This window comes from Falco punctatus, assembly GCF_963210335.1.
Source record: "Falco punctatus genome assembly, chromosome: 11".
Taxonomy (NCBI): Eukaryota; Metazoa; Chordata; class Aves; order Falconiformes; family Falconidae; genus Falco; species Falco punctatus.
The window spans coordinates 25764600-25787931 of record NC_137591.1 but is presented as its reverse complement, the minus strand read 5'-3'; the positions used below and the strand labels follow the sequence as shown (position 1 = coordinate 25787931).

Genomic DNA, 23332 nt, shown 5'->3' with positions numbered 1-23332 from the left:
CAACTTCCTCAAAGAACTTAACCGGTCTACCTCAATCCTCATCCTCCTCCTCCCTTTTGTCCGTCCCTTCTTTATTGCTGTATTCTGTGTGGTAAGTTTTCCACTGAACTGACTCATACTATACAAACCAATTCAGAAACAGCATAGAGAAAGAAGATGAAAAAGAAAGAGCAATGGCAGTTACACTTTCAAAACGTAAGTTAAAGCCTCAATTCATACCAAGACAAGACCAATTTCTTTTTGAAAAATGTCTCGTGTAAGAAATTTTATGCACAAGCTGAACAGAGCTTAAAAAAAGGCAAGCAGGAAAAATGAGGTAATTTTGACAGTCTGAAATGGAATTAAAAACAATCACTTCCAAGAAATTTCAGTCCAACAACGACATCTAACTTAAGCAGGTGCTTGAGTTGTCTGAAAACACATGAACATATCTCCAATCCTTTGTAACAGGATGACCTCACCACCTTTCAGAAACAGCATGTTCCAGCTGAGCATTCCAACCAAAATGCACGGCAATGTATTACAGCATCTACCCAACCTTCTGGAAAGTGACAAATGAAGTAATTTACCTAGCGCCAAGATCTTTTATGTATGAGGTGTAAGATTAGATCTCCTTTTTTTGCAGACATAATCTTGAAGTTAGTACAACCCTATTTAAGAACCTCAAATGGTGAGTTTGAGATTTTGACAATTGTTTTTAATGCATAAAGACCATGCTTTCTTCTTTAAGCTTTTATGAAAAGGACCGTAAAAGTATCATTCCTCATGCTCCTTTGAGGATAATGGCATATTTCAAACTGGTAGCTCCAACTCATCATGTGCAGGAGATTCTGATGAATTAAAAAAAATCCTTATGGTTCTTGTTATGGAAGCAGCACAACAGAATTTTTAAACACACCATCAGATAAAGTAAATACATGGCATGGAAACACTTTCCCAGAAGTGTTTTCTCTATAGTGCCTCACAAAAATTACTCTCCTGACTTTTCTTCAGGGAAAAAGAGAAGTTGATCTTCACAGTATTTCACTATACTTATATCCAAAAAATCTATATTGCCAACATTCCTTATTCCAGATGTTATTTTATCAGCTGGAACATCAGAAGGAGTAAAAATTAGGTCATGCTGACTGTGCTGACCTGTGTTTTAAGCGGTCTAACAATCTTAGGCATGTTGTAACAAATGTCAGTGCCTCCAGATACGGCTTAACTCCTGATGGAAGAGCAATTAGTAATGGAGACAAGTATTTCACTATTGCAATAATTTCTAGATACATGCCATTAAGTATTTGTCTCATTTTCCTTCCATGCCTCCACGTCTGAGTCAACGACAAGAGGCTGCAGCCATCAGCTGGTGAAAACCAGCAACTGCATCTGACTATTTCAGCAATGCAAGTAACGTCCCTACTGCCTTAGCTGAAGAGCAAAACAATGCTTTGGATTCAGAAGTGAAGGCTCAAGCTACTTCAAATATCTGTTATAGGCCAACAGGAGGAACGAAGAATTATCAGTGGACTGGAAATCACTTGGCTCTTGTTAACATCAGCTTGCAGCTATAAGCAACTTTTCTGACCTCTGACATGCCTCTCTGTGCAGATTTCACAACACCCTATTTAATGTTGTTTAGCGAGATAAAAAGCCATAAACTCATATTTCCACCATCCTGTGGCAGATTGTCACATGGGTAAAAAAACACTTTTATCACTCCTCCCAAGTTTTCAAGTTTCATTCAATCCATCCTAACTGATCCTGCTGGATCTTCCTTTGGTTGTCATAGAGTAGCACCATTATCACCTTACGCACCACTTGCCATCACAAGTAGATCAGAGCTAAGGGTCCCCAGACATCCTTCCAAATCAACAGTTTTATCCCCACAACTGCCAGTGCTCAGCATAGTCTCTTCTGCTTTACTGTCTTCCAGTAAATAATGCCCAGGTGAGTGTTGCTTCCCTTAAGATTATATGAGAGAGGAATAAAGCCATCTTCTCAGCCTAAAGCTTTTTCGACAAATCATGTAGAACCCCTCTTTTCTCCTACCCCTCCCCATTTCACCTGCAAAACCTAACTTCATTCTAGTGACCATCCCCAACAGGTGCGGTGTTTACCCCTAAGACCTGGCTCAGTCAAAACAGTTCATCTACCTTTAGGAGGTGCTGGCTGGATGTTAACAACTGGCTGATGCTTTGGCAGTGGCACAAGTGTGGGAAGAGTCTGAATAATGATGGTTTTAGCTGGTATGCCAATGTTAGCCTGAGCCTCAGGTACAGCTGGCAAAAGCGGTTTGGGTTGTATCAAAGGCCTGGACGCTGCCTGACCACACCTCTTCAGGGTCTTCGCAGAATTATTTGCTAGGAAAGGAAAAAGAGTCAGAGTTGGATCAGAGGATATAAAATGAAGAATTCTGGTAGTAATAACATGGCTTTTGGTATGGGTTTTTTTTACCCATCTATAGCATTTGTTAAGAACAGACACATCTGATTACAAATTCAAATCAGCAATGACAGGATATACTAGTGTCTGTTAGTTAAACTTTCATATGCGAGACAGTATGCATATTTTCTATGGAATCAAAGTAACTCGGTCTCTCATACCAGACCGAGAAGTGATGCTGACAGCAGGCTTCTTCCCTCCATCTCCTTCGGGGGATGCAGGGCTTCTGCAACTCTTGCTGTAGAGAGAGATGGGAGACATCTGGGAACTACAGCTGAAGTCCACATCATCCTGCAGGCAGAAAGTACATGAGATTAATGCTTCAGAAACACAGAAAAGTGCCTACCAGCAGTTCAGATTATAACTCTCTTTCATCACATCTGTGTTGCTGCTGCAGCAAACAGGAGAAAGGTTTTGTTTTGCAGTTTTATTCTGGTCAACGCTCAGAATCACTGAAAACCAAACAAGTACTTCTCCCTATCAGCAGAGCGATGGGAAGCAGAGGCCAGCAACTGCTAGGTTCAGAAGCCTTTAGAAGGCATTTTGTTTGGCAACCAGGCTAATAAACACAGCTGAGGAAACAGAACTGAACATGCTCTTTTTAGACTGGATCACAGTGGGAGAAGAAAGAAAACATCACTGAAGGGAAGCTGGTTTTCAAGGGTTGGAAAAATAAGCTGTTTCCTCTTATGCCATGAAGTTGGTCAGAGAAGTAAACCACTGGGCTTTCTGTTTGTCACAACAGCAGTCACTCAGAGCCAGCTATCTGTTACACGGAGGTTTCTGCGTACAGGCACATTCTGCACTGGAGAGTCCACAGATGACGGAGAAGGGACCGAACAATTTGAAGCGGCTGGTGACAAGGGTTCTGTCTTCACAGTTGAATCTGCAAGAGACAGATAATGAAATTTTACTGTACAAAGTTTTGTTAATGGGAGATCAGTAAAGGATACACTGCCCTACACCAGCTATTTAATTCCTGAAGCAAGACATAGCAGAAAACATAGTGAGACTAAATGGCTCAGCTTGTAAGGCAGCCCTCGCCAGCTGCACCCATCCTACAGAAACACATCATGACTTCTCATCACAGAGCTAAATGCTGTAAGGCATCAAATAGTTTCATTAAGTTACCACCATCCTTAAGCTGTGGCAACTCAACCAGGTGTGGTGGGGAGGAATAGTCCTGCCTGCAAAATGCAGAAGGTTAATTACCTGTATAAGCATGGCTCGTAATATTCCAAAGGTCTGAGTCCCAAGACATCAAATCCAAATCAAAATGAAAGTTATAGAGATCATTTTCCTGAAACGACAGTTCAGAAAAAGAAACAATACAAAAAGACAGTATACACTGAAGCCACCAGCCATTATGTTCACATTCTTACAGCTCTGAAAAACAAAACCAACACAACGATCACTTCAGTTGCCTTAAGACACACAAGAGATAAATGCCCTTAAGGGAGCAATTCTCAACTGAAATACACAAGACAAGGCTTCTTTTAAAGCTTAGACCTGTAGGAAAGGAGCATGTCAGTTTAAGAGCATCACTAATTATTACACTGTTATCAGTAATTTGTAAAAACAAAGTTCTAAGTCCAGTCATTGAACCACCTTATATAAAGCACAAGTTTTAGCAACTTGTTGCCATCTTCTCCCTCATCTGCACCAAAAGATTTACTTAATGCCCTTCCATCATCACATCTCAAAGCACTTTATAAACAAAAGCAGCACCAGGGGCAGTTTACCAGCAGGAAAAGAGACACAAGGACTGATTTGCTCAAGATCTGATTAACAGTATGGATTAGGTCTCCCTATACTTGCATAAAGTGATGTCATCATCTTCTAAAGCCTAAGGCACCAGTTTCCTTTTCCAGCAGGGGAAGACAGGAAAAAAAACAAACACACCAACAAAACTGAAAAAAAAAAAACCAACAAAAAAAGCCCCTAAAATCACTTCACACATTTTATTGACTGTATGACCTTTACAGCAATGTTGAGGGGTTTTTTGATCCATTTTTCCTGTTGATGCATCTGTAAGTCTCAGCTCCCTACTCAAATGTGGCATTTTATGAGCACTTGGCATGAAAAATATAGATATCACATACCTGACTTATACAAATATACAGCAAATATTTTCTTGCTAAAAACTATCCTGCAAACATACCTTTCCTGACATTCTCAACTTGCCTTATAAAGAGAGGCTCAGAAAGTCTGCAGAGTGCACAGATATTAGTACTTGCAAGCTAGGATGAAGAGAAAGCACTTCAGAGTGCATTTATAGGAAGAATGACCAAAACCCACTGCCCGAGCTCCGTAGCAAGAGCCTCCACGCAGGTAACTAATGCTGACTTGCTGGCAGGCAATACCCTCTCCTTGTACAGCCAAGCAGTTCCCACATTTTCTCCAGCGCCTGGTTCCACAACACCTGTTGGAATACGCTCAATACCTGGGGTTTACGTTGGACAACCGAAGGGCTGTGCTGGAGGTGGGTTAGGACACGGTGAGCAGAGAGAAGGCAAGGGGAAGAACGCACAGCAGAGAATCCAGGAGGCAATTGTCTCAGGACAGAAAGCGCAGTACGCGCAACCATTGAAAAGCAAGGGGATCAACGCATAAGGTTGCAAGCAAAAATTTTAGGGGAAAATCCTACAATAGGCAAGAAGAGAAACCACCTTATAGGCAAAGTGATAAAGCACAGCGGTGGTGGGTGCAGCGGTAACATATTGTGCTGCTTCTCATGCAACGAAGCCCCCCCCCAGCACTGCCTTCAGGGGGCCTTCCCTTCCCGGGGCCACCGACAGCACAGCTCCCCCTGCGCTCACCACCTCAAACTTTCCCCTTGAACTTTCCCCTTTAGACTCGGCGCCCGAATCCCTTTCGACGCCGACAATTTATTAAGCGACTGGCAGCTCTGCCCCTCGGCAGCTAAGGCGGGGCGGGCGGGTGAAGGCCCCGAGGCCGCCGGCCGGGGGGCGGCTCCGCTGTGAAGCCACAGCGCCGCTCCTCGGGGGTCCCCCGCCCGCACCCCCAGCCCCCGGGGCGGGGCACGGAGCCCGGCCTCCCGCCGTGCTCCCCGGTACTCACGTCGGGCTCGTCCCTCGGGGCCCGCCGCGGCTCCGCGGCGCCCAGCAGCTCGCTCAGCTCCTCACCCAGCACCGCCTCTGCGGAAGAGACAGCGGCCTCAGCGCCAGCCCGGCCGGGGCGCTCGCGCTCCCCACCGCCCGGCCCCGGCTCCCCGCTCACCCCAGTCCAGGCTGGTCCCCGGGCCCGACAGCAGCCCCGCCGGCTCCCACTCGGCCTCCGCCGCCGCCATCGCTTCCGCCTTCCTCCCGAAACACACGTCTCCTTCCGGGCCCCGCCCCGCTACGGCGGCCGCCGGCGGACACAGCGCGGGGCGCGGCCTCCTGCGCCGCCCTCACCCCCGGGCCCCCTCGCGCGTCCCCCGGCCCACGGAGGCCCTCAGGAGGGCCGCCCGCCCGCCCGCCGCTCATCCCCGGGCCCTCAAGGGGGCCGCCCACCCCTCGCCCGCCCCCCAGCTCACAGAGGCGGCTCGTTACACACAGACGTTTATTCCGGCCCCGCTGACACAAGCCTGTCGCCACAAGCGCGAGTGGGGGGAGCCGCGGGGCGAGGCCCGCGGGCAGGGGGCCGCTCCCTGCGGGGAAGGGCCGGGGTGGGCGCCCCGCGGGCCCGGGCGGGTCCTCAGAGGGCTTCGTGCGTGGGTGGGTGCTGCGGGGAGGCGGCGCCGCTCCTCGGGGGCCGGGGCGCACCTGCGGTCTCCGCTGGCAGCGGCGGCCCGGGCTCTGGCGGGGGCACGCAGCCCCCCGGGCCCTGGCAGTAACTCCCGCCGGGTCTGCGGCACCGGCGGACGCGGTGGGGTTTGGTCACGGCCAGGCTGCAAGCACAGGAGAGCCGTCACCTCCTTCGGTGCAGTACAAAGCAGCGGGTCCCCCCGCCTTCCCCTCCCAAGGGGTGTCCCCACTTGGGAGCACCCCAGCCAGGAGAGCAGCTGCTCAGGTGAATTTTCCACGGGCGCCTGCCAGCAGGCGCAGCGGGGAACGCTGCCAGCACGCCGTGAGAGCGCAGGGTGCTATGAGCGTCTCACCAGCGCTCACCTTACAGGTTGGCATCGTACGCTGCGTTGGTGAAGATGCCCGGTGATCCGAGGTCACTGGAAGGCAAGCACAAGGGTGTCAGCCGTGCGGGAGAGTGCAGGGTGTGAAGGGCAGGGGTTGGCTCAGCCCTGAAGATGCTCCCACTTATAAAAGCAGCCTCACCCAGGCAGGTCTGGGTGGCAGCGGGGTGACCGCAGGGCTGTGATGGGCGCGGGCAGAGCCACCCTCCTGCAGAGCACAGCTCTCACCTGGTGGGGTTCAGGAGCTTCTTCTTCTCATCTGGTAACAGTGTCAAAACATCCATGGGGACAGAGCAGATAGAAAAGAAATAACCAGATTTGTTTAGGGAAGGGTGTGGGAAGCCCCAGCAGCGGCATCTGAAATTGAACCATTTGGCAAGCATGGGATGGAGGGGGGAGGGGGGGCTGAAGCATTTGCCTTCTTCCCCTTTGCAATGAAGGTGTTTTTCTGGCTCTCCAAACCTGGCTGCCGACCCTTTGAGCTGGCCAAACTGCCAAGGACCCCCGCAACTCACAGCAAAGGAGACACATGGACTGAGGCAATCACATTGTTAAACTCTTCTGTTCATCCCACCCTCCTCTGGGACTCCGTAACCACCTTGCCTGAGAGCCCCTGGCCAAAGCAACGGTGTGCTGTGGGAGATGTTTCTGTACCTCTGTCGCTGAGCCGCTTGGCAAGGAGGGCAATGAGCATCCCAGAGAGCACAATGCCGGCTACTGCTAGAGCTGTGCCACTGCTGTAAGCCAGGACTTCCTTTAAGAAGGTGGCACCGTCCTCTGAAACAGATCCACAGACCCACAGGTTAGGAAGCTGTCAGAAGGACGTCACAGCACCCAAGTTTCTGGGGTGCCCCCCTGCCATGTTCATGATGTGCTGCAGTTAGCTAGACCCCCCCCCCCCCCAAGTGCTAGAGGACCAAGCAGTCCCATCGTACCTGTGCAGACAGGGACATGCCTAGTCCAGTTCCCTGTGGCCGCACATCGGAGCACCTCTGCTCCCCTCCGAATAAACCCCTCCTCGCAGGAAAAAGTGCACGTGGAGTTGTACGTGAAGTTCCCATGGGTGTGAGAGCAGCTCAGCTGGCCTCTGCTGGGGGGGTCCAGCACCGAGCAGCTGATGACTGCAGATAAAGCACAGGGGCAGCATCAATTGGACAGGAATGATGGTGGTGGGGTGGGGACATGTGGGCTGGGGAGCCAGGGGATGAGCTGCCACAGACCAGGGGTGCTAAGGGAAAGGGGACGCTGGGGAAAGCAGTCTGCTGCAACAGAGCACTTCCAGACGTGCATGTGATCATGAGATCTACCTTTGCATTGTGCGGTGTCCCCAGTCCATGTCCCTGTGGCTGTGCATTTGTGACTCTCCATCCCTACCAGTGCAAACCCTGGCCGGCAGGAGAAGGCACACGTGGAGCCGAAGGCAAAGTCCCCGTGGAGGTGGGAGCAGTTCAGCTCTCCATGGTCTGGAGCACTGAGCACCGGGCAGGCAATGGCTGCAGGGACAGAGATACACTTCAAGCAGGAGCTGGGGACTACAAGGCTCAACTGTTGAAATGAGAGGATCAAGACACTGGAGAACACCTCAAGGTCATCCCAAGGCCTGGGACACCTCAAGCAGCAGCTCTACCTTCACAGTGTGGAGGATCCCCAGTCCAGGTCCCTGCGGCTGTGCACTCTCGGCTCTCCAACCCCATCAAGGCAAACCCCGTATGACAGGAGAAGGCACACGTGGAACCAAAGGCAAAGTCCCCGTGGAGGTGGGAGCAGTTCAGCTCTCCGTGGTCTGGAGCACTGAGCACAGGGCAGGTGATGGCTGCAGGGACAGAGATACACTTCAAGAAGTAGCCTGGGGACTACGAGGCTCAACAGTTGCAATGAGAGGACCAAGACACCAGAGAACATCCCATGGTCATCCCAAGGCCTGTGACACACTGAGCAGCAACTCTACCTTTGCATTGTGGGGCATCCCCAGTCCATGTCCCTGTGGCTGTGCACTCTCGGCTCTCCAGCCCCATCAGCGCAAACCCTGGCCGGCAGGAGAAGGCACACGTGGAGCTGAAGGCAAAGTCCCCGTGGAGGTGGGAGCAGTTCAGCTCTCCATGGTCTGGAGCACTGAGCACCGGGCAGGCAATGGCTGCAGGGACAGAGATACACTTCAAGCAGGAGCTGGGGACTACAAGGCTCAACTGTTGAAATGAGAGGATCAAGACACTGGAGAACACCTCAAGGTCATCCCAAGGCCTGGGACACCTCAAGCAGCAGCTCTACCTTCACAGTGTGGAGGATCCCCAGTCCAGGTCCCTGTGGCCATGCACTCTCGGCTCTCCAACCCCATCAAGGCAAACCCCATATGACAGGAGAAGGCACACGTGGAGCCAAAGGCAAAGTCCCCGTGGAGGTGGGAGCAGTTCAGCTCTCCGTGGTCTGGAGCACTGAGCACAGGGCAGGTGATGGCTGCAGGGACAGAGATACACTTCAAGAAGGAGCCTGGGGACTACAGGGTTAAAGTGTGGGGACCAAGAGGTTGGGGAAAATCCTATTGTCACCCAAAGGGAGCGACACCCTGAGCTCTAGCAGCACCTCTACCTTCACAGCATGGGGTATCCCCAGTCCAGGTCCCCATGGCTGTGCACTCGTGACTTTCCAGCCCCATCAGTGAAAACCCTGGCTGGCAGGAGAAGGCACACGTGGAGCCAAAGGTGAAGTCCCCATGGAGGTGGGAGCAGTTCAGCTCTCCGTGGTCTGGAGCACTGAGCACTGGGCAGGCAACGGCTGCATGGATAGATATACACTTCAGCAGGAGCCTGGAGACTATGAGGCTCAACTTGCAATGAGAGGATCAAGACACTGGAGAACATCCCAGGGTCAATCCAAGGTCTGGGACACCTCGAGCAGCAGCTCTACCTTCACAGCGTGGGGCATCCCCAGTCCAGGTCCCTGTGGCTGTGCATTTGCGGCTCTCTGGCCCCATTAGTGCAAACCCTGGCTGGCAGGAGAAGGCACACGTGGAGCCAAAGGTGAAGTCCCCGTGGAGGTGGGAGCAGCTCAACTCTCCCCAGTCTGGAGCTCTGAGCGCAGGGCAGGTGATGGCTGCAGGGCAAAGAGGCACACTTCAAGCAGGAGCTTGGGGACTGGGAGGCTAAACTGCTGGAACCAAGAGGCTGGGGAACATCCTAGTGTCTCCCCAAGGCCAATGACACCCTGATCTCTGCTCTAGAAGTGGCTTTACCTTCACAGCGTGGGGCATCCCCTGTCCAGGTCCCTGTGGCTGTGCACTCTCGGCTCTCTGACCCCATCAGCTCAAAGCCCATCTGACAGGAGAAGGCACACGTGGAGCCAAAGGCAAAGTCCCCGTGGAGGTGGGAGCAGTTCAGCTCTCCGTGGTCTGGAGCACTGAGCTCTGGGCAAGTGATAGCTGCAACGGGAGAGCAGGTCTCAGAGACAAGATAGATGAGGTTAAATCTAGGGATTAGGGCTGAATCCTGATCAGGCAAAACCAAACCTATGGTGATATGTCTTTGATTTGCCTTTCCTACCCAGACAAGTCTCATCTCTTCAAAAACAGTAGTAATGTAGTTGGTGCAATGTTTTTTCTGCCATAGGAATGATTTCCTGGTGGTGGAAGTTGCTGCTCTGCCAGAGCCCTGTTCATCCCCTGCACTACCCTGGGGTTGCAGCCCCCAGGATGAAGGACCATGGCTGCTACAGTCCTACTCGCCTCCCTCCCTGGATTGGAGCAGAGACCTGCCTCCATTCTTGTCACAGTAGCAGTGGGAAGGACACCCAGGTGGCTTTGGGGCTGTAGGGGATGGGGATGGGATGGCTGCGATGGCTACAGGGGCTGTGTGCCAGCCCCTCCAGGCTGTGCCTGGGGTGTGCTTCGCTGCATGCCACGGCAGCACCCAACATTTGCTGGGGCGAGCAGCTCTGCCTGCCTGCAGGACCACCGCAGGTTAGTGGCAGGAGCACACCTAACATCACCCAGCCCTGGTGAGACAGACCCCATTCCCTACACCTTTCAGGCTGACACCGAAGACTTTCCTTGGCAGACTTTTCCTTTCACAGCTATTTTACAGGCAAGCCTGGTTTCCCACAGAATCCCTGGAGGTGTCTATCGGGGCCCCAAAACCCAGCACCGATGCACCTTCCAGCAGGCAGCCCAGGCTCTACCTTTGCAGCATGGGGAGGGCATGCTGAGGGTGTGAGGGCTGCAGGCAGACACCCGGCAGCGCGTGTGAGGGCAGGGCAGGCAGCCTTGCCCCTTATGGTGTCCGCAGTAGCATCAGCCTCACTGCAGCAGGAACCTCTGCTTGTTTTTGGAGTAAACCCAACTGGCAACGTTTGCTAATGCAGCTTCGTAATTAGCAAAGGCGGCTGACTGACTCTTCTGATTCATTGCGAAAAAGAAAAATAAATCATACTTACAGCCAGCAGGAAAAAACAGTGAGCTGGGAAAGCAAACCTTTGGGAACTTGGAAAGCTTGGAGCAGGCAGGCTCAGCCCAGCTTGTGTGGGAGGACTTCCACAAAATTGGGAGCCAGCCTCTGACCCTGCCACTGTGGGGGCTGCCGGCCACGGGACAGTCACATCTCCATGCCCGTTCCCCTTAACCACAGAAAGATTTGCTGGTCTCAGCTGCCTAAAGCAAGCCCCGGGCTGGACCACAGGCCCAGCCAGAACAAGCATCATTGGCAGCAGTAACTTCAAGGCAGGATTTTATTTTTTAAATATCTATACAGAGACCCTGCCTGCCCCCGACCCCTCCTGCTGGGACTCCCAACACAGAGGGTCCCCAGCTGTGTCCTGTGTCTGCTCCAGTCCTTGCTTTGTCCCACCCTTGTGCAAGGCTGCAGATGCACCACGCAACAGCACAGGGAAGGTGGAGCAAGGCTCTCGCACCCCCCAAAAAAGCCCAGCACCTCTCTGGGATGCCTGGCACCTGGCTGTGAACCTTTGAGCCGCTAACAGGAAGACTTTCCCTGCAGCATGATGTACCGCAGCTTTCTCTCCTTTGTGGCTTCCTGCCCTGTTTTGTCCCTCCCAGCTTATACCTAAGCTCATCTCAGAGGCCCTTGCTGCCGCTCAAGGCAGCCCAGCCCCGCTGGGATACACCCTTCCCCTGGCCACAACAGCAGCCCCCCTTTGATCTTCTCTGAGGATTCCTGAGATGCCAAGCACCTTCCCAAAGTGGATCGGGGTGAGCAGGGGGAGATGGAGATGGTGCCACCAGGATGATGGAGATGCCAAGACACTCTCCTGCCCTCATGCTCAGACCATGCAGGGTGCTGGCACCTGGGTGGGATTCAGGTCAGCGAGCAAGAGCACTGGGACAGCCAGGGCAAGCAGGGGGCTTATCCAGAGCTCACAGCCACTCTGCCCATTGCAGTCTTATCAGGGAACTGCTCCCCATACGGAACACCGGGAGCTGCTTCTGCAAAGGGCTGGGACACAGCAAGTGCAGCCCATCACTTGCCTGAGCAGTGTTGGGCACATGGGGCTTGACCCCCCCAAAGCATCAATGCTGCATCCCTGAGACCCCCTGGCAGGCCCTACCTGTGCACGTGGGGATGTCTGCTGACCACTTCTGGGAAGGCAGGCACCGCAGCATGCCAGCCCCTTGCCGCTCAAACCCCTCGTGGCACCCAAACACGCAGGTGGAGTTGTAGCTGAAGTCTCCGTAGGGATGGCTGCAGTTCATGCGCGCTTCCCTGGGCTCAAGCTCAGCACACTGCACAACTGGGAGAGACGTGGCACCGCCAGCCCATTAGGAGCACAACAGAATTGCCCGCTTTGATGCCAGGGCTCAGGCTTTCCAGCATGGATGGAGGGATGGGGATGTTTGCCTCACCAGCCTCGCACTCGGGGCCATAGAAGCCAGGGTAGCACTCGCAATGATAGCTCCCGATGGTCTCCACGCACTCGCCACGCTGGCTGCATGGAATGGGTGGGCAGGAGGCTGTGCACACAGAGGATGGTCATCAGGAGCCACTGGTCACCCTTCTGAGGTCCCCAGCCCACCTGATCTGGGCCTGTGCCACAGTCCCCCCACTCACCCTGGTAGCACAGAGCCTTTTTCCTCCGGTTGCAGGGCTCATCGTTCCACTTGCCCGACTCCCGTGGCCGCTTGATGTAGATCTCCACGCAGTCCTGGTTGGAGCGGCGGTTGTTGGGCTCCCCAGCTGCCCAGTTCTCTGCCTCCTTCGTCAGTGCCTTCTTGGTGCCCACCCAGGTCCAGATGCCGCTCAGCTTGCGGATGCCAATCCAGTAGTAGCGGTTGTGGAAGGGCAGGCTCTCATTGAGGTACTCAATCTCCCGCTTGTTCTGGATCGCCACTAGGTCAGTGAAGAAGGTCTGGCAGTAGTTCCTGGCCTGCTCCCACGTGTAGTCCCCTTGGTCGCTGTAGTGGTACTTCCAGGCACCCACCTCCATCCGCATCACCACACCTGCGAGAGAGAGTGAGGTCCAGGGTCGATGCCGAAAAGATGGGAGCCAGGTTGGGGATGGGGTCCCTTGGGACATGAGGGTGGGCTAGGGCTGGCATCAGGGCCAAGAGATGCCAGTGAACAGTTGGACGAGGGGACAGGAGGAAGGGATAAGAGTGGGCAATAATGGTGCTCTAAGGGTACACAGAGATGTGGGTGGATTGGGCAGGGCAGAGGGGGGACTGCATGGGGGTGAGGAAGGTGGAGGAGACGGGGTGAAGGCTGAGACAGAGGGAAGCATGGAATGGGGTGGGCAGAGCACAGGTGGCAGAAGAGCCCCAAGTGCTGATGCCTCCTCCTGCTCAAGGGGTGAAAGCCCAGCCCCACAGCCCTGCTCCCCTGCCCAGAAAGGTTTCCCAAAGGGGAAGACCCAACATCAAGATGGTTCCTTAAATGTGGTTCCTTCCTTGAGCACAGAAGTGTACCACTTCAATTTTCTTGCTTTATGCTTCTACATGAGAGTTAGCTTAGATCAAGGCAGAGGAACGAGCATGGCCTCACCCCCAAAAGCATCTGTATCCCAAGCTGCTCATCTGAGCCAGAGATGGTCAAAGAGTCTTATAAAATTCAGTGTTGCAAAACAACTGTCTTGCAACACTGAAGTTCACATCCTAGCCATGCCCACCATGCAGGGCAAAGCCAGAGATTAACTGGAACCCACACCCAGAAGTTCTCCTGCTCTTATTTACAGCATTTCTCACCACAACCTGATGCAATCTAAGTGTTTAAGCCACAAAAAAGTCTTCCTCCCTCCTCTCCAGTAGCATGCATCTCCACAACTACAGAAAGTGATATGGGGATTGTATCTCTATCTGCGCAGAAAATTAGATGGGGATCAAAGATTGCTCCAAATAACTGGCCTGGGGTACCCTGCATCTCAGGGGAGCATATCACACTGTGGTCATGCAGGCCAGGGTCTGGGCATTGCAGATTAGATGCAAATCTAGGGCTTCCAAAGTCTAATTAGGGCTCTGGTTTGGTCAGTAGTTACGCATTTTTCTAAGCAGAATTCCCATAATTTGTCTGATTTTCCTTGTGAAAGAGCAAACTATCCACTTCGTCCAAGAAAACTGAGGAAAATGTGGCCTTCAACAGCCATCCTCTTCACCCCTTGGGAGTCTGGGGCTGCAGAACAGAAGCTGAGGGCACCTCCTGGGAGCCTGCCCTGGCCTCAGCTCCCACCACCCACCTTCTGGCCCTCGCTGCCTCCCCAGCACAGCTCAGAGCAGCTGCCCTGCTGCCCTCACACACCCCATCCCTAAAACAAAAAGGACCCAGGGAGCCCATCCTCTATATGCTCTCCTGCCTCTTTCCTCCAGCTCCACTAGCAACTCTGTAGCACAGCTCATCCTCGCTCCTTCCCCTCAGCCTTACATCACCTCTCCCTGCCCCACCTGGAGTTGAACCCCAGGGTGGGTGCTGTTTGCCTACGTGTTGACCCCTCGGCTTCTCTGGCAGCCCCCAAAGTCTCCTGCCCAGGGTGGTGCTCAGCATCCACAGCACTTGGGGTGCCTTTGCATTTTTGTTTTCCCCTCAGAGCTAAATCTCAGCCTCCCCCTGGAACTTCTGCATTTACTTCTGTTCCTTAGCTCAATCACAAAAGGTCCTTTGAAAATAACCCAGCTCACTGCAGGATCCCTAGGGACAAAGCAGGCATCGGCAGGTTTTGCTCTGTACAATGCCAAAATGAAGGAAATATCCTACAGGCAGTAAAACCAAATTAGTTTCTACTCTGATGTCTTCTCCTGATGTTAGTTAGCAGCTTTAACTCTGTGTGGTGCTGCCCCAGGTGTGTTCCCAACCCTTGCACCTGTGGGTCCTGTGGCTGTGGCTGTGCCCAGCTCTGCAGCATGGGCATGGGCAGGGAGCTGAGCTGCTGCTGCCTTTCTCCAGATCACGGTGCAATGCACCAGCTGCCATACTGCATTTGGGGAACCAGAAACCCTGTGGGGACACCACATGTGTCCTGATCCTCCCTGGGGGAGCATGGTCCTGCAATAGGTCTGGCTGGGGGGAGCTGGCCCCAAGAGATGCGGCCCCCTCCCAGCCCAGAAGGAGCCAGTCCTGGGCTAGCAGCTGCAGGGAGTATGACTGATAAGCCCCCAGAATAACATTGCTGTCCTCCTCCAGTTTCCTGGACCTGCAGGCTCCTCGGCAACAGGGTCCCGCTGGGCTTACCATGCCCGCAGCAGGTGGCTTACCCCATGTGATGACAGCGATGCCCAGGTAGCAGATGCCATGAGAACTCAGAGCCCACATCCTCCCAGCAGATCGCAGTCCCGCAGCAGTGCCCTGGATGCCAGGGAGGGAGTTGTGAGCATGCATGTTCCACGGGGGCTCACACACCCCACAGTGCACCCACACCGCTGCCGGGTGGTCCTGGTAGCCACAAACGCATGTTGCTTGTGCCAGCTTACATGCAGGCACGCACAATGCTGCCAGCCAGGTACAGCTCTGCTGCAGAAGGGGCCCCTCCAGCGAGGTACTTTTGTGGGGGCTGTGCCTGCAGCACAGCTGGACAGTGAGGGAGGCTGTGCCAGCAGTGCAGTTCACTCCTGGGGAGCCCCCAAGTCCAGGGCATGCCCTGTGCCCCCCACTCCTCCCCACCCACCCAGGGCTGGTATCTGCCTCCATAGCAGTGTGCCTGGCAGTGCTCTGTGCACCTGGCACAGCCTCGCTGCTCGGGGCAGAGTCTTTGGGGCAGTCTGGGTCCGTCCCAAGGGTCCCCAGCAGCGCTGCTGGTTCCTGGCAGCACCTGCCCACAGCCCTGCTGTCCCGTAACCCCCTTTTCCAGGCAGACCCCAACTCATGCCCAAGGAGAGGAGTGGGACCTACCATGTCGGTGCTGCAGACGCACCTTGTCCGACTGCCGGCAGCACCAGCGCGTCTGGCTGTCGGCGGGCAGCAGCGCTCACACTTCCTCCGACCACGCACAGCATCGCTCCCTGCCCTTGGCCTCTTCCCCTCCCGCCCCAGCCCCGCTGCCACCCGCATCCTGCCCTGCGTCCCCGCCTCCCCACCGAAGGGCTCTCCCACCCCCAGAGACCCCGCTCCCAGCCCAGAGCCAGAGTGGAACAGCAGGGGCAGCCCTGGCCACAGCCCTGCCGAGGGACCTGCGTGCATCCCCACGCTGCCATGGGCACATGACAGCCACAGGAGCCAACTTGCAACAAGCCAACGAGCCGAGCTTGCCTGAGCCCCCCAGGAGATGGAGAAGGTCCCCCCAGGGGGGTCCAGCCCCAGCCCATGGTGCCCAGGGCACTGAGACCTCTTTGACCCACCATGTCCACGTCGCAGTGCCTGCACCAGCAATCAGAGGACAGAGGAGGGATGAGGTGTGATGAGTTCCCACAGGGGCTGAGCAGAAGCGTGGCTCACAGCCTCCCGGCTCCTGTGCCGGATGCTCTCCTCACTTGCAGGCTTTTTGCTCTGGCTATGAATCTTCATATACCAATAAAGTTACACAAGGTATTTTCCTGTCTTTGCCTTCAAATCTGTATGAGAAAGGGCCATGAAAATGCCAGAGGAACTTCCCTGAGTTGTTAATATCCTTTAGGAACTTCCACTGATCCTTCAGGGACATGTCTCATTGTGTCCACCTCCCCTTGGATCATTCTTGAATCATCATAAATTTTCCTTGCCCTGTTCTGCTTCTAAATAAAATTGTCTTGGCCGGGCTTTCTGCGGGAATTGCTCTGCTCACTTCCAGCTAAAGCCAGGCAAGAGCCATGCAGGTCACATGCATTTTCCAGTTCCAGAGAAGTTGATGCTGCTCCAAGAGGACTTACACTAGACAAAAGGAGGAACCCATCCCACAAAAGCCGTAACCCACTACAATGACTATACTTTGCCAATGTAAATGAAACTCAGTTCCTGTCTCTGGATACCTTCCTTACAAAATGTTTTACTGCAATTGTCTATTTTTATGGAATTGCTGAGGATGAGCCTACATATCCAGTAATTCAGGAGCACTCGTATTCTAGCAGTGCACGTGCAAAGGGTACGCAACTATGGCAAGGGAAGAAGCAGCCAGGCAGGCAGAGAGGCTGAGGGGCAGCTGCTGGGGCAGGAGACACCTCCAAACCTGGGCTGGTGGGAGACCAACTGGGTCAGAGGGGTGCTCGTGGGGGAGCAGGCTGTGCCCCTGCCAGTTTCACTTCTGCTGAAACCTGACACGGTAGGGCAGAGCAGCAGGAAAAAAAAATCCCCACCTTTATTTTTGTAACTACAAATAGTTTCTGGTATTGTTTTAAAAACAGAAGCAAGGTGGCTGAGACCCAGAGGCTGCTGCTGCAAAGGGCAGAATGTGGCCAAGTTCAAAGCTCTTTTTTACATGGGCAAGTGCCCCATGCCCACAGGTACCCGGGCTCAGGGAGAGGGTCCTGCAAGGCAGGACAAGGCAGGACAGCTACTGGGGGTTGCTTTGCAGGTAGTGGAAAAAGGTACACACGGTGGGAGGGAGAGAAGAACCCAGTCAGCTCTGCAGCTCTGTGGGGAGCTGGCTAATCACCAGGAGGCCTTCCACATCTCAGGGGGTTTCCAGGCTGGCCCAGCATGAAGGGTTCAGGATGCTGTAGGGCACACGCTCCCTGCTGGGTTCCTGCTTTACCGCTTACCAAGGAAGGGCCCATCCCTGCCTTACTGGCTGAGCAGCCCAGGGATTTCCCATGGGATGGTGCATTTTCCAGGCGGGATGGTGCATCCTGTCTCCCCAGCCACCCCTCCAAGGGTACAGCACAAGCTGCAAGCCAGGGCTTTGCTTGGAGTGGGCTCAAGGGAGCAGGTACAAAGACACTTTCCTGGGTCACCTCCTCACTGTCCCTCTATACCCTACAGGTATCTCAATGGAAATGTGCCTCCTTTGCCGTGCCTGGGTCCTGAGCCACAGACAGAGGTGATGCTCTCTCTCCCATGAGAGCCCTCCCATGGGCTGTATCTGTGGGGAAGGGACAGTGTGCTCCACTCCCACCTGCAAACCACTGCTGAGGGTGCCATGCAGCTGGTGGTGTTGGGCGACCCACCCACAGGCTGTGACTGCAGGGCTCCTTGGGGCAAAGCAGCCTGGCCGCTGCAGCCATCGCTGCCCACCCAGCCTGGTGCTCTGCTCCCTCTCAGTGTGCTCAGCCGTGCTGTGGGCAGGGTGTCACGTGCAGGGCAGGGTGCAATGCTTGCATGAGCATCCTGACAGTGCTGGCAGCACCCAGGTGTGGATGGGACCCACAGTGCCAGGGGCTCTACATGCTGCATGGGGAGGTGGGCACTGGCAGAGGTGAGCAGATGCCCCAGGGCCATCCAAGTCCAGGCTGTGCCTTGCAATGTGTCCCTGGGGAGTGCCCAGGACCTGGTGGAGTGAGACCCTTGGGGCAGGGGGTGCAAGGGGCACCCCCATCAACCCCTGCCCCATACAGAGGAACGCTTGTGTTGTTTTTGCTAGAAGCTCCCACCCGACGCTGGCACAGCCTGTTCCCCTCCTTGTGCAATGTCTCCCTGCAAACCGCAGAGGAACCGAGTCACCCTGACACAGCCCGTCCGGCTTGGCTGCTGCCAGCGATACAGGGGGCACCTTCCTGGGAGCCCCTCTTGCCCCTGCTGCTTGGGGAGGGCTCAGCAGCCCACCGGGGCAAGGGGGCACCCAAGCAGTGCCCCGGCAGGAGGTGAGGACCCACATCCCACCGGGATACAGCCCCGCTGCTGCCATCCCCTTGCTCCACCCTGGGGACTGAGGCTGCTCTCTCTGAAGCTTCGGAGGCACCTCCTGAGTGTGGGCAGGGGGCGGCTCCCCCTCACCACAGGTGCCCCCCAAGGGGTGTTTGACCCAAAGGGTGTCCCTGAGTGGCAGGGTGCCTTTGGGCATGTCTCCCAGGGCGACGCCTGGCCTGCAGCCTGAGCAGCTGGATCCTCCTGTGACAGCCCCAGAGGAAAGTGGCACCCGATAAAATCTTTCTCACAATTTGGGTGTTTGCCCACAGGAAGATGTGTTATCTGTGTGCCACCCTGGCTTGCAGGGTGTGAGATGGTTTCAAGGATTAGCCAGGACCAGAAGCATGGGGCTGCTTCCAAGACAGCCCAGGGGCTGTGGCACCCTGCACCCCCCACCCACAGGGACCTCATGGCACTGGAGCAGCCCTGGCTACGGGACGCAGAGGTAGTTTTGGGCAAATCACTCCTGCCCACCTCATCTGGTCCCTCTCAGAGACATTTCTTTGATCTCAGCTGTAGGACAGCTTTTTGTCTCATGCCTTTTCCCAACTACGCCAGTGATGGAGACCCTTTTCACTGTGCACTGCTACCAGCTGGGTACTCCTGCCCGTGCTGCCTGCTGAATCCCTGGCGCCTGGTAGCAGCAACACGTGCATGTGGCACAGATAAGGGCTCACCAAACAGGATGCTGGGGGCGTAGATAATGCCAAAGTTATCTCACGGCTTGTGTGGTAAGGAGTAAACAAGCAGTTCTACCCACCCATGGAACCCCAGGCAGCACCTCTGCCCTGCCAGTGAACTGGGGCACAGGGTGGGTACTGGCTGCTGGGGTGCAGCTGCGGGGATGTGCCACAGCCCTGCTGCCATGCAGGCAGCCCTTGTCCTCAGTGACAGCAGAACCACCCAGCCTGCAGAGACGCTCCTGGGAACTGCGATTGCTCTGCCTGCACCCTGCCCGGCTCCCCATGGCACTGTGCATCCCTGGAAAGCTGGGACAGGCCACTGATCTGACTGCCCCTCCCTTGATAGCACCCATCTTCCTGGCATGAGAACAATACCTAGAGCTTTCATGCTGGCTGGGCACAGGGGTGGCCCAGGCAGTGGAGGTCTGACAGCCAACGGAACAGGCCACCGGCACCCCAGACATCACCAGTGCTTTGTCACATGTCCAGTTTAATGCAGAGATTTATCACAAAGCAAGACCAGAAACAGATTTCTCTGTTTGTCACCTCCAACATCCCCTGCACGCTATTGCCTGCTCCCCTCCGTCCTGGCTCATGGCAGCACAGGCTCCGTCCTCCCCTGCTGCCTGCCCAGCCCAGCGCCGCCGCAGCCCGCCCAGGGCCAGCAGATGACCATGCTCAGCACCAAGGGCTGTGTCTCCAGCCAGGGCCGGGCCCTGCAGAGAAAACAATGTCCTTGCCTCTGGCCAGGAAATCCTGCAGCATGCCCTCTGGCAGGCACTGTGCCAGGCTGCATTTTTCCCCTGAGACAGAAGCATCTTTGAGGGTGTTCTTCACCTTTTGACAGGACAGGGCTGAGTTTTCCTCTTCTCTTTCTCACCTCCTTGCTTCAGTGCAGCTGGCAGTTTGATGCTTTCTCCCCTGGGATCCCAGTTATCTTTCTGCTTCAAGGAGCTACTGTGTCCTGTGGCTTGCCGGTCTATTTAAATTGCAGATTTATTTTCTGCAGGTAGGGCAGGTGCTGGCACAATGTGCATTTTAAGGTCTTTTTTACATCTCAACCATTTTGCTTTTATGGATCTACAAACTCTCCTGTCCACGCTGCCTGTGCTGTTGCAAACTGCTGGGCTTTGCCCTGTGCAGCATCCCCTGGCTGTGTGACCCCAGGGAGGGGGTAGCCCCATCTGAACTGCTGCAGCTGTGGCCATCCAGCTTTCCATGCACGGGGCCAGCGGCGCTTGCTGAAGTCACCTCTCTCTAACAGTCCTGACTTTTGGGGCAAGGCCCTGCAAGAAAAAAACAAAAGCTAAAATAACGAGGGGAAGGATGTTCCTAACCATTTACTGTCATCTTTGAAGTGAATTCCTCCTCCTCTGACCTCTCTCACAGCTCTACTTTAAGAGCGAGATGGTTACAAACACCAATTTAACTGTGCTTCAGCCATGGACAGAGGGGTACAGGCTCTTTCACATCTGAGCAGCAAAAGCAAAAGGTCTTTTCTGCACTTTTTCTGCTAGGGAAGGCAATATAGAAAGTGCTTTCCTAGAGTCATTTTATTTACCCTTGAAAGGAATAAAGGCTGTTTTGCAGAAAGGCATTTCAGGTGGACTCACCAGCCCAAGAGGAGGCCTGGCAGGACCTTTTCCCTCTGCCTGTCCCTGCTGCTCTGCTGGGGACTCAGTCAGCCCAGGCCCTGCCAGGACTGTGCCCAGCTCCTCAGGGGAGAGCTGCGTGCAGGGGGCAGCTCCCCAGACCGCCCGAAGCCACCAACCCTCCTCTGCTGCCTCTGGCGCTGTCACACCATTGTCACATGAAGGCTTCCTGGTGCCAGCAAGAGCTAGGAACCTGCTTTTGCTCTACTGGGCGCTGAAGTCTTTCGGCGGAGGTGTGAGGCCGGGAGCAGTGTCCGTCCTGATGGGCACCGGCGTGAGCAGCGAGTGGAGCTGTGCTGTCTGTGGCGCCCATCCCCTCTGCCGCGGGGGTGCCGTGAGGGTACTGGGGGGGTGCCAGGGGCTGCTGTGATGGGGCCACTGGTCTGTGGGCTGTTGCTCTCCACAATGAGCTGGAGGAGCCCTGCACCAGGGAAGTCCATGATGACCACTCCCCAGCGCACGGGCTGCCTGCCCCGGCGCCGCAGGTGCTGGTAGCAGCGGGGGTTCACAAAGCGTGCCACCTCCTCGGGACAGGTGAAGAGCCCATTGCCTGAGCAGAAGGTGAGGTGCATGGTGGCTGGGTCCCCACTGGCTGCCCTCTCCAGGTGCCGCCGGGCCCGGGCCCACTTGCGCTCCAGTGAGAGGACGTTCCAGGCATCGCTGATGCTCAGCTGCTCGTAGGGAATGCCCAGCACCTCCCGTGCCAGCGCCTCCAGCACCACAATCTTGCCCCGCACCTGGCCCAGCGTTGGCACCTCTTCCCGGCACCACATGCAGCTCTGTCCCTCCTCTAGCAAGCAGCGGTGCAGCCGGGCAGCGAAGCCAGGCTGGGAGAAGATGGGCAGCTCCTCCTTGATGCGCATGAGCACGGCCTCGCTGGGGTGAGCACGGAGGAAGCGCAGGGTGCGGCGCAGGACCCCCCGCAGGCTGGCCCGCTGGAAGGTGCAGAGGTGGTAGACGTGGAGCTCGCCCCGCGCCAGCTTGCAGCGCACATCCAGGAAGCGGATGCCGGCCGCCAGCTGGGCCTCCAGGCTCCAGCTCTGGCACCGCAGGCGCTGGCCACCAAACAAGCTGAGGGAGTCGTGGGTGCCAGGAATGGAGAGGCGAGAGATAGGCAGGGCATCAGGGAGCCCTGCCATCCAGTCAGGGCAGCAGGCTGCCGGCTGGGGAGTGCAGTCAAATGCCGCACTGCGCTGGCACTGCACCTCCATGCTGCCGGGAGAGCGGTTGCCCCGGCACTTGGCCAGCCCACCGAGCCCTGCTGTGGAGGAGAAGCAGACCATGAGCAGCAGGAGCACTGTGTGGCCCCCATGCATCCTGGTCCCACCCCTCCCCAGGGGTATCCCCACCACCCCATGGAATCCTATAGCGTACCCCGTGCCCTATAGGCATTGCTGCCAGTACCGTATGCTTCCCCCCCCCCTCTCAAGCACTCATCCTGCTACCCCTGGCTCATCCCAGCCCCTGCACCCACCTGTGTTCCCTGCGGCTGCGGGGTGCAGCCCGCTGGACGGGGCGCATGACAGTGGGTGCCAGCGGCACAGCGGCGCACTGGCAGGTGAAGCGGGATGCTGGCCATTAACCCGCTGATGATCATGACGTGCATCCTGCCCCGCAGGTAGCACGTGCATCAGAGATTCATCCTCAGCCAGGGGGAACTGTCGGCAGACACGCCAGGCTGGAAAATCGCCTGGCTGATCCCGAAAGCAGCCATCCAGGCCCCTGCACCTCCCTCCTCAGGAATCAGGACAAACAGGATTGGGGTGCCATGGGGCTTCTTGATGCTACTCATGGGAGCAGCTGTACTGAGCACCCGCGTGCCCACATGCCCGCTCGAGCTATGCCCCAGTGGGACTCGGCCTGCCCCAGGGACGATGGCAGTCATCCCACCGGGCGGGCATCTGGAGCAGGGCCTCTGTGCCTAACAGCACACCCCAGGACCTGCTCAGCGAGGGTCCCCTGGGGAGTGGGCTCCATCTCCCTGCTCTTCAGGCATCAGCAGCTGCTTCACACTGGAGTCACCAGGGAAGCTGCCACGGCTGTGGCAGGTCCAGCGCGGGTGGCAGGGGGGGTGACTCACCCCCTGCCTGGAGGACACAGCTATAGGGCGCCCCGTGGCACCGAGCCCGGTGCTTTTCAGGGAGGGTCTGCCTGGCAGGTCACCCCGGCACACAGCCCCTCCACCTGGCCTGAGGGGCACGGAGATCCCCCCGGGGACACTTTCTGCATGGGCTCTGCCCCGCAGGGACGGGAGAG

At 55.7% G+C, this 23332-nt stretch overlaps 3 protein-coding genes across 11 annotated transcripts in view; all 3 read right to left on the bottom strand.

The window, feature by feature from the left end:
• The window catches only part of ATF6 (activating transcription factor 6), an 81716-nt gene extending 75837 nt beyond the window's left edge, over positions 1-5879 (bottom strand). For both annotated transcript variants that reach the window (XM_080407016.1, XM_080407017.1), the window contains exons 1-6: positions 5668-5879; positions 5509-5585; positions 3640-3727; positions 3219-3313; positions 2589-2718; positions 2139-2345 (exon numbers count right to left, since the gene is read on the bottom strand). In XM_080407016.1, coding sequence (XP_080263142.1) covers positions 2139-2345; positions 2589-2718; positions 3219-3313; positions 3640-3727; positions 5509-5585; positions 5668-5737 — 667 coding nt within the window. In that variant the 5' untranslated portion in view covers positions 5738-5879. The remainder of the gene's footprint in view (positions 1-2138; positions 2346-2588; positions 2719-3218; positions 3314-3639; positions 3728-5508; positions 5586-5667) is intronic.
• Positions 5880-5977: 98 nt separating this feature from the next.
• Positions 5978-16439, bottom strand: LOC308071501 (P-selectin-like). Of its 7 annotated transcripts, none has more exons than XM_080407003.1 (17): positions 16323-16439; positions 15243-15333; positions 12613-13002; positions 12408-12515; positions 12113-12295; positions 9789-9974; positions 9464-9649; positions 9146-9331; positions 8828-9013; positions 8508-8693; positions 8187-8372; positions 7867-8052; positions 7495-7680; positions 7214-7336; positions 6788-6818; positions 6540-6595; positions 5978-6319 (listed from the first exon to the last, which is right to left on the bottom strand). In XM_080407003.1, the coding sequence occupies exons 1-16, from the start codon at positions 16323-16325 to the stop codon at positions 6541-6543; spliced, it is 2472 nt and encodes an 823-aa protein (XP_080263129.1). In that variant the 5' UTR covers positions 16326-16439; the 3' UTR covers positions 5978-6319; position 6540. The 7 variants fall into 7 exon arrangements, with proteins under 7 accessions (XP_080263129.1, XP_080263125.1, XP_080263128.1 ...); XM_080406999.1 differs by lacking the exon at positions 16323-16439 and adding an exon at positions 15877-16050; XM_080407002.1 differs by lacking the exons at positions 8508-8693; positions 16323-16439 and adding an exon at positions 15877-16050.
• Positions 16440-16592: 153 nt separating this feature from the next.
• Positions 16593-23290, bottom strand: LOC308071508 (1-phosphatidylinositol phosphodiesterase-like). Of its 2 annotated transcripts, none has more exons than XM_080407027.1 (2): positions 22551-23290; positions 16593-22337 (listed from the first exon to the last, which is right to left on the bottom strand). In XM_080407027.1, exons 1-2 carry the CDS (start codon positions 22705-22707, stop codon positions 21262-21264), a joined length of 1233 nt encoding a protein of 410 aa, XP_080263153.1. In that variant the 5' UTR covers positions 22708-23290; the 3' UTR covers positions 16593-21261. The 2 variants fall into 2 exon arrangements, with proteins under 2 accessions (XP_080263153.1, XP_080263154.1); XM_080407028.1 differs by having other exon boundaries at positions 16593-22334.
• Between the last annotated feature and the right edge of the window lie 42 nt (positions 23291-23332).

What these genes read in the sequence shown, in the direction of transcription:
- LOC308071508 (XM_080407027.1), bottom strand. Translation starts at nt 22,707, where the DNA reads ATGCACGTGCTACCTGCGGGGCAGGATGCACGTCATGATCATCAGCGG. An exon ending in CGCAGCCGCAGGGAACACAG is followed by an intron (nt 22,338 to 22,550) that starts GTGGGTGCAGGG and finishes TCTCCTCCACAG; the next exon opens with CAGGGCTCGGTGGGCTGGCC.
- LOC308071501 (XM_080406999.1), bottom strand. Translation starts at nt 16,035, where the DNA reads ATGCGGGTGGCAGCGGGGCTGGGGCGGGAGGGGAAGAGGCCAAGGGCA. An exon ending in GGATCCTCCACACTGTGAAG is followed by an intron (nt 8,694 to 8,827) that starts GTAGAGCTGCTG and finishes CTGTCCCTGCAG; the next exon opens with CCATTGCCTGCCCGGTGCTC. An exon ending in GGATGCCCCACAATGCAAAG is followed by an intron (nt 8,373 to 8,507) that starts GTAGAGTTGCTG and finishes CTGTCCCTGCAG; the next exon opens with CCATCACCTGCCCTGTGCTC.